Consider the following 14884-nt stretch of genomic DNA (forward strand, 5'->3'; position numbering starts at 1 on the left):
GATGAAAATTCTTATATGACTTAGGATGCTCTGTTACACAGAAAAATGTGGAAGCCATCCTGATTACTTCATTTAATTCTGATAGCAAGATTTGATGTTTCATGTTCTCTTTCTCTTATGGTCTTATATGAGTGTCCCCTCCCCGACAATCCAACATGAATATCATGAGAACAATGGAGAGATCCAAAATATTCAACAATTTAAATCCACAAGTGAAAAGACGGCTTGCATTAGGAAGGTATTAGTAAGGCGTAGTTGATTAGGAGGCCACATCTTCCTGCTATCTGCATGATCTACGCTTTTCGAACTAAGGTTCATTCCTTGAGATCTGCCTCGATGGCTTTCAATTCTCTAAGACAAGCATACGATTCTGGATATGCATTCGTTTTATTTTATGACACCACATGTGTACAAATGACACCCCTCTCTACAGCAGGACTCACTTGTGTTTATTACTGAGCTCTCCACTCTTATGGGTACAGCTCTTCCTAACTATTGGTGATCTTTGGTAATGAAGTGCTGTAGACAGAGGAGAAAACACTTTTATTTTCCTTACAACTTTATTTAAAGAAGAGAGAGATACATGTACAGGTTTTAAAAAGCATTTTGGCATAAAACTATATGAACATATTTTTGTCAGTACTTGATTTTTTTTTAAAGGTTTGATAGTGTGCATTGAAATCTTACTAGTTATCATAAGCATAAAGTGCATGCAAAACAAAATGTAACATGGAAATAGTCAAAGTTTTCATGGTGTGTATAGATTAGACATAATGATTTTTAATTCCAAAAATTGCTATCTTCTTAGCTCTTGAGTTATTAATAACTTAAGGTCTAGGTGTACCCCACTCTAAGTGGGTGGAGAAAACACTTTTTTATCCCTTGGCATTAAAGCGTGAAAGGCCTCAGATCTGGCTGACTGTGAAGAACTCTACCTGAATATTTTAATATAACTAAACTAAAAAGATTTTATATGTGTGTGTATGTCTATGGCACATACACATAGGTGCCTTTGGAGGTCAGAAGAGAATCTCTTGGAGCTGGAGTTACAGGTAGGTGTGAAATACATCATGGGGGTGATGAGAACAGAAATTGGGTCCTCTGGAAGAGCAGTATGCATTTAAAAATTATTTATTTATTATACATAAGTACACAGTAGCTGTCTTCAGACACACCAGAAGAGAGCATCAGATCTCATTACTGATGGTTGTGAGCCACCATGTGGTTGCTGGGATTTGAACTCAGGACCTCTGGAAGAGCAGTCAGTGCTCTTACCCACTGAGCCATCTCTCCAGCCCCCAGCAGTATGCATTCTTAATCTTTGAGCCTTCCCTCTAGTCTGCACTATGATTTTTAATAAACATTATAAACATGATTAATAAACATATGCCTCCTACTGTTTTTATAAATAGCAGGTAAAAGAAATGATGAACTGCAAATTAGAAATATAACCTCGTACCTATACAACTTGAATTAGTAGTTCAGCAAGATTTTTAAATTGTGAGGTATAGGGGCTGAAGAGGTGGCTCATCAGGCGAGAGCACTGCCTGCTCTTCTAGAGGACCATGATGGCTCAGACCTCTCTGCAACTCCCATAGGACCCAGTGCTTTCTTCTGGCCTCCGAGGGTACTGCATGCATGTGGTACATAGACTTCCATGCAGGCAAAACACCCATACTCATTAAAATAAGATTAGGCATTTAACTGCTGGTAGGAATACAAATGTATGGCTATTATAGAAATCAGTACAAAGATTCCCCCCCAAAACAAAAGAGAGCTACTAAATAATTCAGCAACGGCACTTCAGGCATATACCTTTAGGAAAGAAACATAACAGATACTGCACACTCACGTCCACAGCAGCCGAGCTCTGGAACCAGCCTAGCTTCCCATCAACAGACATATGGGTTAAAAGGTGGCATATATACTCCATGGAATTTTGCTTAGCAGAAAGAAAAAGGATGTTATGTCTCTTTCAGAGAAGTGATCAGGCATGGAGATGATTATGTTAAGCAAGGCAGACTAAAAAAGGCGAAGGTTGCATGTTTTTTCCTGTATAGGACTGTAGATTTTTCCCATATGTGGAATCTAGATGTGTATGACATGAAAATTGCAGGGGGACGAGTCAGGGAACAAAGGGCAGTAGTGGGAGGGAGGGGGAAGAGGAGATGAGAGAGGTGAGTGAATATCGTCAAAGCATACGACACACACGTATGAAAACGCCAGAATGAAACGTATTTGTACATTTGGTGTATTCTAAAACTGAAGTACGACTTACAGCATAATTTGCATGTTGTATGTAACATTTAGTGGCATGCATAGCTCTTCGAGCACACAGATGGGTGATTCTGACACCAGCTTTAAGATAGGAAATACAGCTGCGCACCAGTGTGCTCTCCTGGCTGTTCTTTTTCATTTTCCAGTCTCAGCTTTGGATCTGCATAAAACTTTATTTTTGGGGATTTGGGGGATTTCAGGATTTTGAAGATGGGTGGGTGGGTGTGAAATAATCTCACTCTGTAGTGTACCAAGCTCAAACCTGCAGCAGCCCCCTCCTCAGTGCACGGAGCAGCAGATTACAGATGTTCTAGCTGCTGTGTCCAGCTCTAAAAACTCATATATATGAACTACAAAGATGATTACTGAGACTGTTAAATTCAGGGGTTCATTGTTCAACTATTGCCCTATCCTTTATTTACATGGGTATGTACTACCTGAGAAATTTAAAAAGTTGTTTATCTTCAGAAGGGCCTGGTAGACCCTGTTTCAAAATAAAACCACACACACACAAACAAACGCAAGCCTGGGAATGTGGTTTGGTGGGTGAATGCTTGCTTAGCATATGTAAGGCCATATGTCCAATCCTCAGTACAGAAAAATAAGCACATACATGGGAAAGCTAATTTAGAATATTTGTATTATTTCTTTGAGAATTTTATAAAACATATTATAACCATCTTTACCCTCACTCCTTCTCTGACCTCTCTACCCTTCTCTGCTTCAGGTTCTCTCTTTTTTATAAAAATCATCCACTGAGTCCAATTTGTTCCAACCATATACTCATAGGTGTAGGGCCATCCACTGGATGGGGTCAACTACCAGACAACACACCCTTAAAAGACTGTCTCTCCTGCCCCTAGAAGCTGTTGGAATCTGTAAATCACTCCAGTTAGAGTGGGGGTTCGCAGTCCTCCTCCCTCTGACTTAGAATGCTGACACAGCTGTATATGTTCACAAGCACAGCTGATCTCTCTGTTTCGCTCTGATCCTCCCTTACCTCTGGTTCTTACAATATTTCTGCTTCCCCTTCTATAGTGGTCTGAGCCTTGGCAGGGAGTGATGTCCCATCTGTGGCTGAGCACTCCACTAATCCACACTCTTTGTATTTTGACTGGTTCTAAGTTTCTTGTTAACTACTGCACAAGGAAACTTACCAGATGAGTTCTGAGAGCTACATTAATCTATGACAAATTCTAATTTCTAGAGGTGATTATGCTGGTGGTCTTAAAGAGGCTATTTAAGTTTTAACAGCAGGGCTGGAGAGATGGCTCAGTGGTTAAGAGCACTAACTGCTCTTCCAAAGGTCCTGAGTTCAATTCCTAGCAACCACATGGTGGCTCACAACCATCTATAATGGGATCAGATGCCGTCTTCTGGTCTGTCTGAGAACAGCTACAGTGTACTCACATAAAAAAATTCTAACAAGAGAATGTAGCTTCCTTTTCCCCACAATTACCTTTGGCCTTAGTGTGCCACGTAGTGAATGGACACTTGCCTTGCACGCTTGAGGCCCTGGGTATTTACTCACAACCACTAGAAGTGCTTGAAAGGTAGTTTGAAATTTAAGCTTGTTAGTTGCTGTAGCAAGTGGGGGTCATAGTCTGCTGAAGGTGACTCTGTCACTTTGTCTGTTTCCTTCACATTCCCCTTTCTTTACACCTCAGCCTGATTGTACCCCTATGCGCATGTCAGACAAAACCGTGGGTCTTAGAAATAGCAGCTGTAAAATGCAGAATTTTAAAAATGAGCTCTAAGAAACGTAATTTCTGAAGTATGTGGCTCACTGGTAAAGGCTCAGGTGCTTTATGACAAAAGACTAAATTTAAACATGGCCGGCTGGGTCACATTAACAAATTCTCTCTTCAGGGACCACGGAGAACTTCCTGGGAGGAGACCGCTGTGTCTTGATTCTCTTTGTGGGGGTTAGAGAAGTGATTGCTCCAGATTTGCTCTGTGGTCTTCTCAGCAGGAGGACATCTTCACTCAGCCGGCTACAGCCCTCTCAGCACACGTCCCAGAGGACCACAGTAACGGGCACTTCTGCCCTCCAGAGAGACGTAGGTGTTGATGAAATTGAAGTGGCCATGGAATTTCTTCAGGTCCTGCTTATATTCTGAAGTATACAGCATCTTGAATTTCCTATTCTTGCCTTCATTTCTTCAGTTTGACTGCAGGGCTATAACAATTATGGTCTTTTGATCTCAGCAAATTGATTTGGCTACTTCTCAACGGAGAACGCTCTGTTCATTCTGTCTTCCCACCCGACACTTGGAAGCCAGTTGGGCTGGCTCTTCACAGGATTCCGTGTAATCTCCCTCTCTCCCTGCTTTTCCTCCTTCTCTCCCCTCTCACTCCTCTTGTTCCTGCCTTCCTGTCCCAGTAAGATTTAAATCCCAAATCTTACTGGCACTGTTTCATCATGAACACATCACACTATTCAGGATAACTGAGAGTTTATCTTCTTATAAACAACTAAATACTTGTGCCCCAAGCCACTATATAAGCTGATTGTCCCCTAGGTTACCATGCTGAGAGGAAGCCCAGTCTTACAGATCACATACGTTCTGGGTCAGACAAACATGAGGGCTTCAGTTTTCACATCCATGTTTCTCTTAATCTCCTTTCTACTGTAATAGCACGGTATCACAGTATCACAGGCAAGGCAAATGATGATGGAACAAGGCTTACTGTGGCACACAACTCTGGTATATTGTTGAAGGGACATATGTAGAAACATCTTCTTGCTAACAGAATCCAAACGTGGGGCAGGTTATCTTGTAGTGTATGTGTGAGTTCTTTGGCCTCTCTCTTTTGCAATATAGCCCCCAGTCTTCAACAAGGGCTCTACTCTGAAAACCTTATCCAATCACAATCATCTCCCAAAGGCTCCTCACCCAGCAACATTCTTTGTGGATAGTCATAACAGGGATCCATTTCCCATGTGGGTCTCACAGGAGGCAAACGGGTCTCAGTGCACAGAAGTTGCTAAGAAGCAGCCTTAGCATTCTCCAGCTGAAGCTCAGGGCACCATGTAGCAGAGGTGAGCTGGCTCCACAGACCCTTCGAAACTCAGCTCACAGAATCTGTGAGCAAGATAAGATGGTGATTTAATAATTTATTTCTCACGGGTCTGGGTTGCTTTGTTACCTAGCAACAGTCACTGGAATAAAAATATGGAAAGAGGAGATGCCGCTGTAACAGCCCTAACACAGTTGGCATAGGCTTTGGGAAGTGAGTAGGAGGTGGAAGAGAAGCCTCCTGGGGGACTCTGATGAGTTTCTAGGTGTGAAAGATGGCTGCAAGAAAGGGAAGGAAAACAAGTCCTCAGACCAGAATAAAAGGCACTGTGGCTACGAAGGGGCAGCAATGTGACAACACTGGTCTCAGTGAGTGCACCTAGCACATGTGATGATCCAGATAAGGAGGGTTTAGACAGAGCAAAGGAATGCTGGCTGCTTCCTGCTATGAAAGAAGGTAAGAGCAAAGAGGAGATCTAGTAAAGAACTGTTCATCTTTCATGTAGTATTTAGAGGAAATATAAAGAAGCCTGCGACTGCTGGGCTTCAAAATACAACTGTTCCTTATTCTCAGCTTCTCCAGATGGCAAATGATTCTTCAATTAAGAAATGGTTTCAGGGCAATGGATCAAATCCAGAGGAGGATTGTAAGATCCATTGTCGCAACCTCAGAAACATCTAAAGCATTGCTTCAAAGAGTCTTCCAGACATGAAAGAGGCCATAAAGATCTTCAGGGCATGTCTTGTGAATTCTCTCTATTGACACCAGGGTTCCAAGAGTCTCAAGGACCTTGCTCACAGCAGCACAAGGAGTTCAAACATGGAGCAGCTAGTTTAGCAGATTCCTGGCTGCGTTCCTTTCCCTCTAACAGAGTAGACCATACACAGCGGCTCCATCATGATTCACGGGAGTGGACTTAGGTTTCAGATGGCACTAAAGGGACAGAAATCACACAACATGCAGACACTTCTGAACTCCTTGTTTCTGTGGGAAGTAGTTACCAACCTTATGTTTTTAAAAAATTGAGTGCTAGGCATTCAACTAGAGAAAGGCATGCTGTTTTTTGAGACAGGGTTTTGCTGTGTAGCCCTGGCTGTACAGGAACTCACTCTGTAGACTAGGCTAGCCTCAAACTCAGAGATCCACCTGCCTCTGCCTCTTGAGTGCTGAGATTAAAGGCATGCACTACCACTGCCTGGCAACATTTTAAACAGAGAAATTTTAGTTTTTTTTTTTTTTTTTTAAAGCAGAGGGTAGCTTCTGGAGGATTTCAAACATGATCCTAAATTCTTTACCACTTTTCCCATTGAATTGCTCTTCCTTTTGTATGAGGGCTATGGTATGAAGTGCCTTTACCTAATAAAATGCATCAACATGAGGCTGAGTGCCTTTTAATAGTTTGTAGACAGTTCCCCGAGTGCCCCATATGAAACACACTGTCAGGAATGGTAGCACCAGTCTGTACTCCAAGAAGTCAGGAGGCTAAGGCAGGAGGATAAGTTAAAAAGAAGAAGGAGAAGAGAAGGAAAAGGAGGAGGAGGGGGAGGAAGAAGAGGAAGAGAAAGAAGAGGAGGAGAAGGAGGAGGAAGAAAAGGAAGAAGAGGAGGAGGAAAAGGAGGAAGAAGAGGAGGAAGAGGAGGAGGAAGAGGAGAAAGAGGAAGAGGAGGGGAAGGAAGAAGGGGAGGAGGAAGAGAAAGAAGAGGAGGAGGAGGAGGAGGAGGAAGAGGAGAAACAACCCTTTGAATCTCCATGCTTAGAGAAGCAAAGTATCTTGAGGCTTTGGAGATGTTCCAGTTGCCATCTTCACACTTCCAACCAGAGCTAACCACTGGAATAAGTGAATGTCCCAGTAACTTGATTCCTAGCCTCTGAGATACGAGGGGCCCTGGACCCTGAGGAACACCATCTGCTTTGCCTGTTAGATTCCTGACTCAAGAAATGAGAACCATAAAATGTCTTCTTGCTTCTACGTTTAAGATAGTTAAAACATTTTAAAAGACTGTTTCATTATGCAGCCTCCGTTGATCTGGAACTCACTATGTAAATCAGGCAGGCCTTAGACTCAAAAGAGATAAAGTTGCCTCTGCCTCCTGAGTGCTGTACTGCATTTCAATTAACCTACTGTGTGTTTGTGTGTTTATGTGGAGGTCAGAGGAAAACTTATGGCCCTGTGGGTTTTAAAGATTGAACTCAGGCTGTCAGTCTTGGCAACTGGGACTTTTACTGCTGAGCCAGCCTGGGATAGTTTATTATTCATCAGTTGTAACCAAAACGTACGTGGTGGTCTGAGTAGAAACGGTCCCCATAGATTGATGTGTTTGAATGCTTGGCCATAGGAAGTGGCACTATTAGAAGGTGTTGGCCTTGTTGGAGGAAGTGTGTTACTGTGAGGGTGGGCTTTGAGGTCTCCTATGCTGAAGCTGAACTGAGTGTGGCACACAATGCCTTTCATTGTCTGTAGGTCAAGATGTGGAACTCTTAGTTCCTTCTCCATGTCTGCCTGGAGGCTACTCTGCTTCCCACCATAATAATGGACTAAACCTCTGAAACTGTAATGTTTTTCTTTATAAGAATTAAATGTTTTTCTTTATTAAGACTTGCCATGATCATAGTGTCTCTTCACAGCAATAAAACCCTAAGACAAATGGACCCTTTTTGAGTAGGGTGTGTATGTTTAGAATTGAACCCAGAATTTTGTCATGTTAAGTACATGTTCTGTCTTTGAGAGCTACACTTCAGCCCCAATAGAGACAATAAATATATTGTGGAAAGAATGTTTAGTTATACTTAAGACTCAATTCCCCAATAAACAAACAAACAAAAAAATCCTCTTGATGAATTGTTTTTTAAATGTGATTGGGGAAAAAAGGCCTCTATTTTGGAAATGTTTTCTACCTAAATAAAATAGACCCAAGTAATTATTTTACTATCTTAGGAATTAAGCATTATAGTGGTGAAAATTAATTACTGTGTTTTAAAACATATGCATCTTCAGGGATGCTGAAGTTTCCAGGACCACACACTCCTGGCTAATGTTCTTCAAATATCATATATATATATATATATATATATATATATATATATATATATATATATATACATACATATATATGAACTACCTGGCATTTTAATGGTGAAACAAAACCTATTATACAAAATATGGGCCTTGGGCAATTAAAATATAGTCTTAAAACCAATATAATTGATTTTATACACAAGTGCTTGCTAAGAATCTAGTAGTTCTGATCAATATTATTCAAGTCAACCAAACTAATTATAATCAGCTGATTAAAGGGTTAAGTTGACATCATTGTCTAACAAGGACTTTCTACCTTTGATTAGTAATACCTTGATGTAAGCCCTCCAAAAAACTGTTCTGTAAGTCTCCAACCCTAATCCATCTCACTACACTGAATAAATAACAACTTTGATTTTTCTAAATATTTCACACATCCTGACAGAGATCAAGAAGAAGGTTTAGAGCCTTTACGTCATTGTTGTTGCAAATGAACTGCATCTTTTAGAAATGAAATATATATTCATCCAGAGACTAGCATAGTGTGTGAGCTGGCCTGCCACTGCCTCTTCTATTAGTCCTTGGGTCCCTTTTCCTCATGTGGGAAGGAACCACACTGGGCTCTTTCCATGTTTGGCATGAATGCAGTTAGAATGTAGTGGCTCTAGTCTTCCAGATCCCATGTTTTCTTCTTGATGAAGTCCTCACACAGGACATTGGAGGTCTCTGCTCTAGAACACCTGGCACTCTGAGGACTGGAGCTATCTCCTCGGAACTTAGCAAAACAGTTCCATGGAAAACTGAAATTCTAATTTCAACAAGGCTGCTCTGGGGAAGTAGCTCTAGAAGCACTTCAATGAGATTTTAAAGCCCAAGCCATCTAGTGGGAGTCGGCTGTATCTCCGGAGTGTCCCTGCACTTTCGGCTTTCATAGCTTGCAGCCATCAACATGCCTGCCTATGGCAGATGGGCTCTCTTTTAATTACTGCCTCAGATTTATTGTTGTGGGTTTGGGAATCATATAATCAAATTCTCCACAAAGGTACATGAAGCAAGACAAATTGCCCAAGAGGGCACTTCTTTGCATGCAAAGCCAAATGCTATTCAAACTTATATTCTGACTGTGGTTCATTTGGGCCAGTGGTTCCCATATGTGGCTGCACATTAGGAGCATTGGGGATAGTATGATTTATTTCATCTGGGAAGCTTCCCAGGTGATTCTAATTGTATAAAACCATTGATTTAGGTGAATCTACTAAATAATTGGGTCTTAGATAGTCAAATTATTATTTTTACAAAGATAATTGTTTTGCTAATTGAATCTAGTTTAAAAAATCTATTTTAAATGTGTTTTTTTCTCTCTTAAAATCTCAACCTAATTAAGTTGCTTTCTATATTGGTCTTTGAATTGAAATTCTTTATCTTACCAATAATGACCTTCCTGATGCAAAAAAAGATTATGCACTCATTATTTTGGGTACACTATTCTTCTACCATTGCCCACAATTGAAACTATGCACATTGGCTTCTATTTCAGGTAAGATGAGTAATTTCAATTATATTCTGATAATTTTGGCCATTGTGCTGTAAGATGGAATTGTACTTGTTCTCCATCAGCCACACATTGGTGGAGATTCTGAAAAGTGTAGGAGAGGAATGGGATCTAATTCAGGACATACAGGAGACTACAAACAACACATGGACACATATACATGCATGCAGGCACGCAATATGAACATGCAACATGCACACATGTGCACATACACACATACATGCACCTGCTAGGAAGCTCCAGCAATGCTCTCTGCCTCGTCACCTGAAAGTGGGGGTTTAATACTGCCTCACAGGAAAGATAACAAAATTATTTAAATGACTACATGAAGAACATTAATTAGTGCACAAAGAAGATGATTTTTAAGGTGATAATTTTAATGAAGAATGGCTCAGGAATTTCTTGTATCTTATTTCTTCTCTCTGCTGTTGGTGTCAGAACATATGAAAAGACATTCTAAGAGTCCCCGAAATGGCTTTCCAGTTCTTCCCATTTCAGTCCAGAACATGCCACTTAAAATCTGTTACTCTTTATCACCCAAAGCAGTAGTTCATGTAACACTTTAGGACAGTGGTTCTCAACTTAGGGATCCTGTGTATCAGATATTTATAACTCATAACAAAGCAAAATTACAATTATGAAGTAGCAACAAAATAACTCTCTGGTTGGGGGTTACAACATGAACGGTATTAAAGGGTCACAGCATTAGGAAGGTTGAGAAGCACTTATTTAAGAACTTGGAAAAGGGTGGGGTGGTGGTGCACACCTTTAATTCCAGCGATCTTTTGAGTTCCAGGCCAGCTACAGAGGGAGTTTCAAGACAGCCAGGATTACAGAGAAAAACTGTCTCAAGAAAAGCAAACAATCAAACTTGGAAAAGAGTGTTGGAGAGGTGGCTAGGCTTCTCTGAGCACTGGTTGCTTTTCCAGGTGACCGACGTTTGATTCCCAGCACCTACATGGTGGCTGGCAACTCTAACTCTAATTCCAGGGTGTTGTTTTCTGGCCTCAATGGTCATGAGGCAAACACATGGTGCAGACACACACACACACACACACATACAGGCAAAACACCCATAAATACAAAGATAAAAGAAATCTTTAAAGAAAAGAATGTGAAAACAGAGCTGTAGATATGACTCAGTGATTAAGAGCACTGGCTGTTCTTCCAGAGGATACAGGCTCAAGTCCCAGCACACACATTGGGGCTCACAACTCTAACTGTAGTTCCAGGGGATCCTATATTCAATTCTGGCCTCCTCATACATCAGACATGCGTGTGGTGTAGAGACATATGTGCAGACATAACATTCATGCACACAGTGAATAAAATATAAAAAGGAGAAAAAATGGAAATAAATCCCTCTTTCCATCACAGGAAACACACACTGCTGGCATATACCTGTGGACCTCTGAAACCTTCCTCACCCCAAAGCCACTTTTATCTCTTCCCTGAGTCCTTGGACAGTCAGTCTCCCTAAGCATCTCAGTTTCAGCATCTAATGTTGTAGTGTAGTGATGGGTCTTCCTAGTCTATAGGGCTGCAAGAAATACCTTCCTGCGGCTTAGCCACTCAGCTGTGTAGTCTTGTTATAGCAACAGAGCTCACTAAGACAGACTCCACCCTGGAAGGCTCTCCAGACAGATGACTGCCTACTGGGCTTCTCATTGCACAATCTCCAGACACCACAAACACAGCCTGCTTAAGATGTATTCTTTCTTGCACCTTTGCTTTTCCCCCACACTTCCCATCTTGGTGAGGAACCAGGACTGCCATCTACCCAGGCATTCCAAAAGAAACTTCTGCCTTGTGACTCTTGTCTCAATGCTCGCTGCCTGTCTTTTCTGCACTTGAGTATCTTTTCTTTTTTAGAAATTTATTTTCCTTCCTCTCCTTCTCCCCCCCCCCCCACCCTCGTATGCCACGAAGGCCAGAAAAGAACATACAATCTCCTGGAGTTGGAGCCACCATATATGTGTGCTGGGAACCAAACTCAGGTTCTCTGGAAGAGTAGCTAGTTCTTTCAAGTACTGAGCCATTTTGATAGCTCCCCAAGCAGCTCTTGAACCCCCACCCATTTCCCTTTCCTGTCCTTGTGTGAGTTCAGGCTCTTGTGATTTCTCAAGGTGTCACAGCTTCTTAACTGCTTTCCAGTCTCCAGTCTTGACCTGTCCAGTTCAACAGCACCCATCTATTGAACACTTACTGTATGGAAGCACAGGTTCCAGGAAGAAAGATTTTAGACAACCATGTAACATGTCTGTCAGGTGGTATGAGGAACACAGCCCTAGGAAAGGCACAGGTGTAGAGCACAGAGGTAAAAGCATCATTTGGAGTATGCATTGAGGGAATCCATGAGGAGCCCACATGGTTGTCTAAGAGGACACTCAGTGAGGACAGACAGGAAGAGCAGAGAGAAGCCAGTGGGGCCCTGAAAGCTGGCTTCCTCCTGTTGCTCTGACTTTCCAGGATTGTCAGTTTATGAGGGCTTGAGAAGTTTATGATTGCTGAGCACTTTAGCCACATGGTGGGAACTACGCTATGGACCTCACAGTGCTATTTCAGATGAATTTACGTGGACCTACTAAGAGTGTTGTTGTTTTTTTAACCACGACCTGCACACTCCCATATACTCGAATAGCTGTGTTCTCAGACCACACTGGATAAGATTTCATTTACCTCATGCACTGAACTGGTCTTCAAATGCAAATAAGGCCTTTTCATAACTCCTTGGGCTTTGTGAAAAGCCAGGATCTGAAATGTCAGGGACACTGGAGAGCAGAGGCAGAAAGGCTGGAGGTGGCTTCTGAAGCAGGGAAATGGCTGCTATCTCCGCCAGAGTCCGATGAGGAAGCTAGCAAAGTGGGGGAAGATACTGAACTGCTCAGCTGTGCTGCCCTGCTGGGCATCCCCTCATCCACGGCACACAGGAAAGATGTCACTGGGGAGGTACAGTTCTAATAAAACCAAATCAAATCCCTTTAATGTCTGTCATTTAGAAAATGATGCTCTTTTTGTAGTGCACTTAAACTTAATTGTAAAAGTTCTGTGCAAACAAAGTTTTTTCTAGATCCAACCAATAACAGGAAAACTCATTTACCAAATGCCTATCTAGGGCCAGCATAGGCAACTCCCCAAGACTAGGGTGGGGTGGCGTGGGAGCCGAGTGTGATGACGTAGGCATTGTTATCGTAAAGGATGGGGCTATTTATTTACTGAGAGGGTGTTTGGACCAGGCTGGTTTTCTTTCTTTTTTCTTTTTTTTCAAAATAATGAATCTTTATTGGCCTCCGCTACTTGAGGGGGATGAATCGGGAGGAGTGGGTGGCACCAATACTGGGCCGGCCGTGCTTCACGGGCTTGTAGGTGATGGAGAACTCGCCCAGGTAGTGACCGATCATCTCTGGTTTGATCTCCACCTGGTTGAAGGTCTTGCCGTTGTACACACCCACCATGCTGCCGACCATCTCAGGCAGAATGATCATGTCCCTCAGGTGGGTCTTCACCACCTCGGGCTTCTCCATGGGTGGCGCCTCCTTCTTGGCCTTTCTCAAGCGCTTGAGCAGTGAGTGCTGTTTCCACCTCAGGCCACGGTTCAGGCGCCGCCTCTGGCGGGCGCTATACAGCTGCATCAGCTGCTCATAGGACATGTCCAGCAGTTGGTCGAGGTCCACGCCACGGTAGGTGAACTTGCGGAAGGTCCGCTTCTTCTTCTGCTCCACTTCAGCCATCTTGGCGGCGGCTCGGAAAAGGCCAGGCTGGTTTTCAATTCTAGATATTCTTGCTGGAGCTTCCAGAGTGCTGGACTTACAGGTGTGTACCGCAATGCCTGACTTATATTACTTTTACTTAAGGAAAATCTTTTCACAAGACTAACCTTGAACTTCAAAGAGATCATATGGTGTTGCATGCCAGTAATCCCAGTACATGGGAAGCTGAGTTAGGGAGGATTCCAAGTTCGAAGGCAGCTTAGGGTACACAGTGATTTCAAGGAGAGACTGATCTAGAAAGCAAATTCCTGTTCCAACCATAACCATGGCCAGCCCTCTTCTTTCTTAATCTGTTTGGGCTGCTATGAAAAAAATTCCCAAATTGGGTATTTTATAAACAAGAGGACGATGAAAAACTATCTCATAGTTCTGGGTGTTAGGCATCCAAGATGAGAGGATAGTGGATGTCCAGACTGAGTCTTTGGGCAGCAGACTGATGACTTCATGGTGTCCTCATGTGGCAGGAAGTGTGAGGGTCATTCTAGCTCTGCTGTAAGGGCATTGGTACTGCAAGGGTAGAGCCCTCAAGGCTCCATCACCTAATTTATCATCTTGGAACTTGGGATGTGAACACAGCAAGTTCAGAGAAACATATTTAGACCACTGTACCCTTCTGTGTCTTTTTACACACACACACACACACACACACACACACACACACACACACACACACACACTCACAATCAGTTTGGAGATAAATCCAAACAAACAAGTGTTTCCTTAAGAACTGTAACAACAAACACCCCTCCCACACACACCAAACTAACACCCCCAAAACAAAAGGGGCACATGTCTTTAATCCTAGCACTCCAAAGTCTGAGAAGCAGATGGACCTCTGAGAGCTTGCAAATAGCCAGGCTACAAAGACACCATCCCAAGAGGCAAAACCAAGACAAATCAACAAAGACTTTTTTCATTAAAAAATGAAAAGAGCTATACAGCAACAGTACAGAACCATGGGGAGTGAACAGGTTGCAGCAGGCCACGGAAGTGCTTTCTCCTTTTGTGTATATGTGGGTGCCCAATGGAAGCCTCCTTGATTACCATGACTGGCACTGGAGATTGGAATGAACATGCAGAGATGAACTTTTTGGAGCAATCTTTACTCTTACTAGCTCCTGACCTCTCCTTTATTTCTTAGTACCATCTCTGTGAGTGGCTAGAAGGTCTTTCTGCCCATCATTCCTTCAGTTTTTTGTTTTTTGTCTAAGAAGCCTAAAAAGCACCATGTTTTGGTCATTTCTTTAC

The 14884-nt window shown here is 42.5% G+C and overlaps 2 protein-coding genes across 3 annotated transcripts in view; both read right to left on the reverse strand.

The window, feature by feature from the left end:
• The window catches only part of MYO1D (myosin ID), a 276727-nt gene that overhangs the window by 77760 nt on the left and 184083 nt on the right, over window positions 1-14884 (reverse strand). The window lies entirely within an intron of this gene.
• LOC308425630 (small ribosomal subunit protein uS19-like) lies at window positions 13160-13603 on the reverse strand (the record flags this gene model as incomplete). The annotated part of the gene is made up of 1 exon (XM_080923041.1): window positions 13160-13603. The coding sequence occupies exon 1, from the start codon at window positions 13595-13597 to the stop codon at window positions 13160-13162; it is 438 nt and encodes a 145-aa protein (XP_080779167.1). The 5' UTR covers window positions 13598-13603.

This window comes from Micromys minutus, assembly GCF_963924665.1.
Source record: "Micromys minutus genome assembly, chromosome: 10".
Taxonomy (NCBI): domain Eukaryota; kingdom Metazoa; phylum Chordata; class Mammalia; order Rodentia; family Muridae; genus Micromys; species Micromys minutus.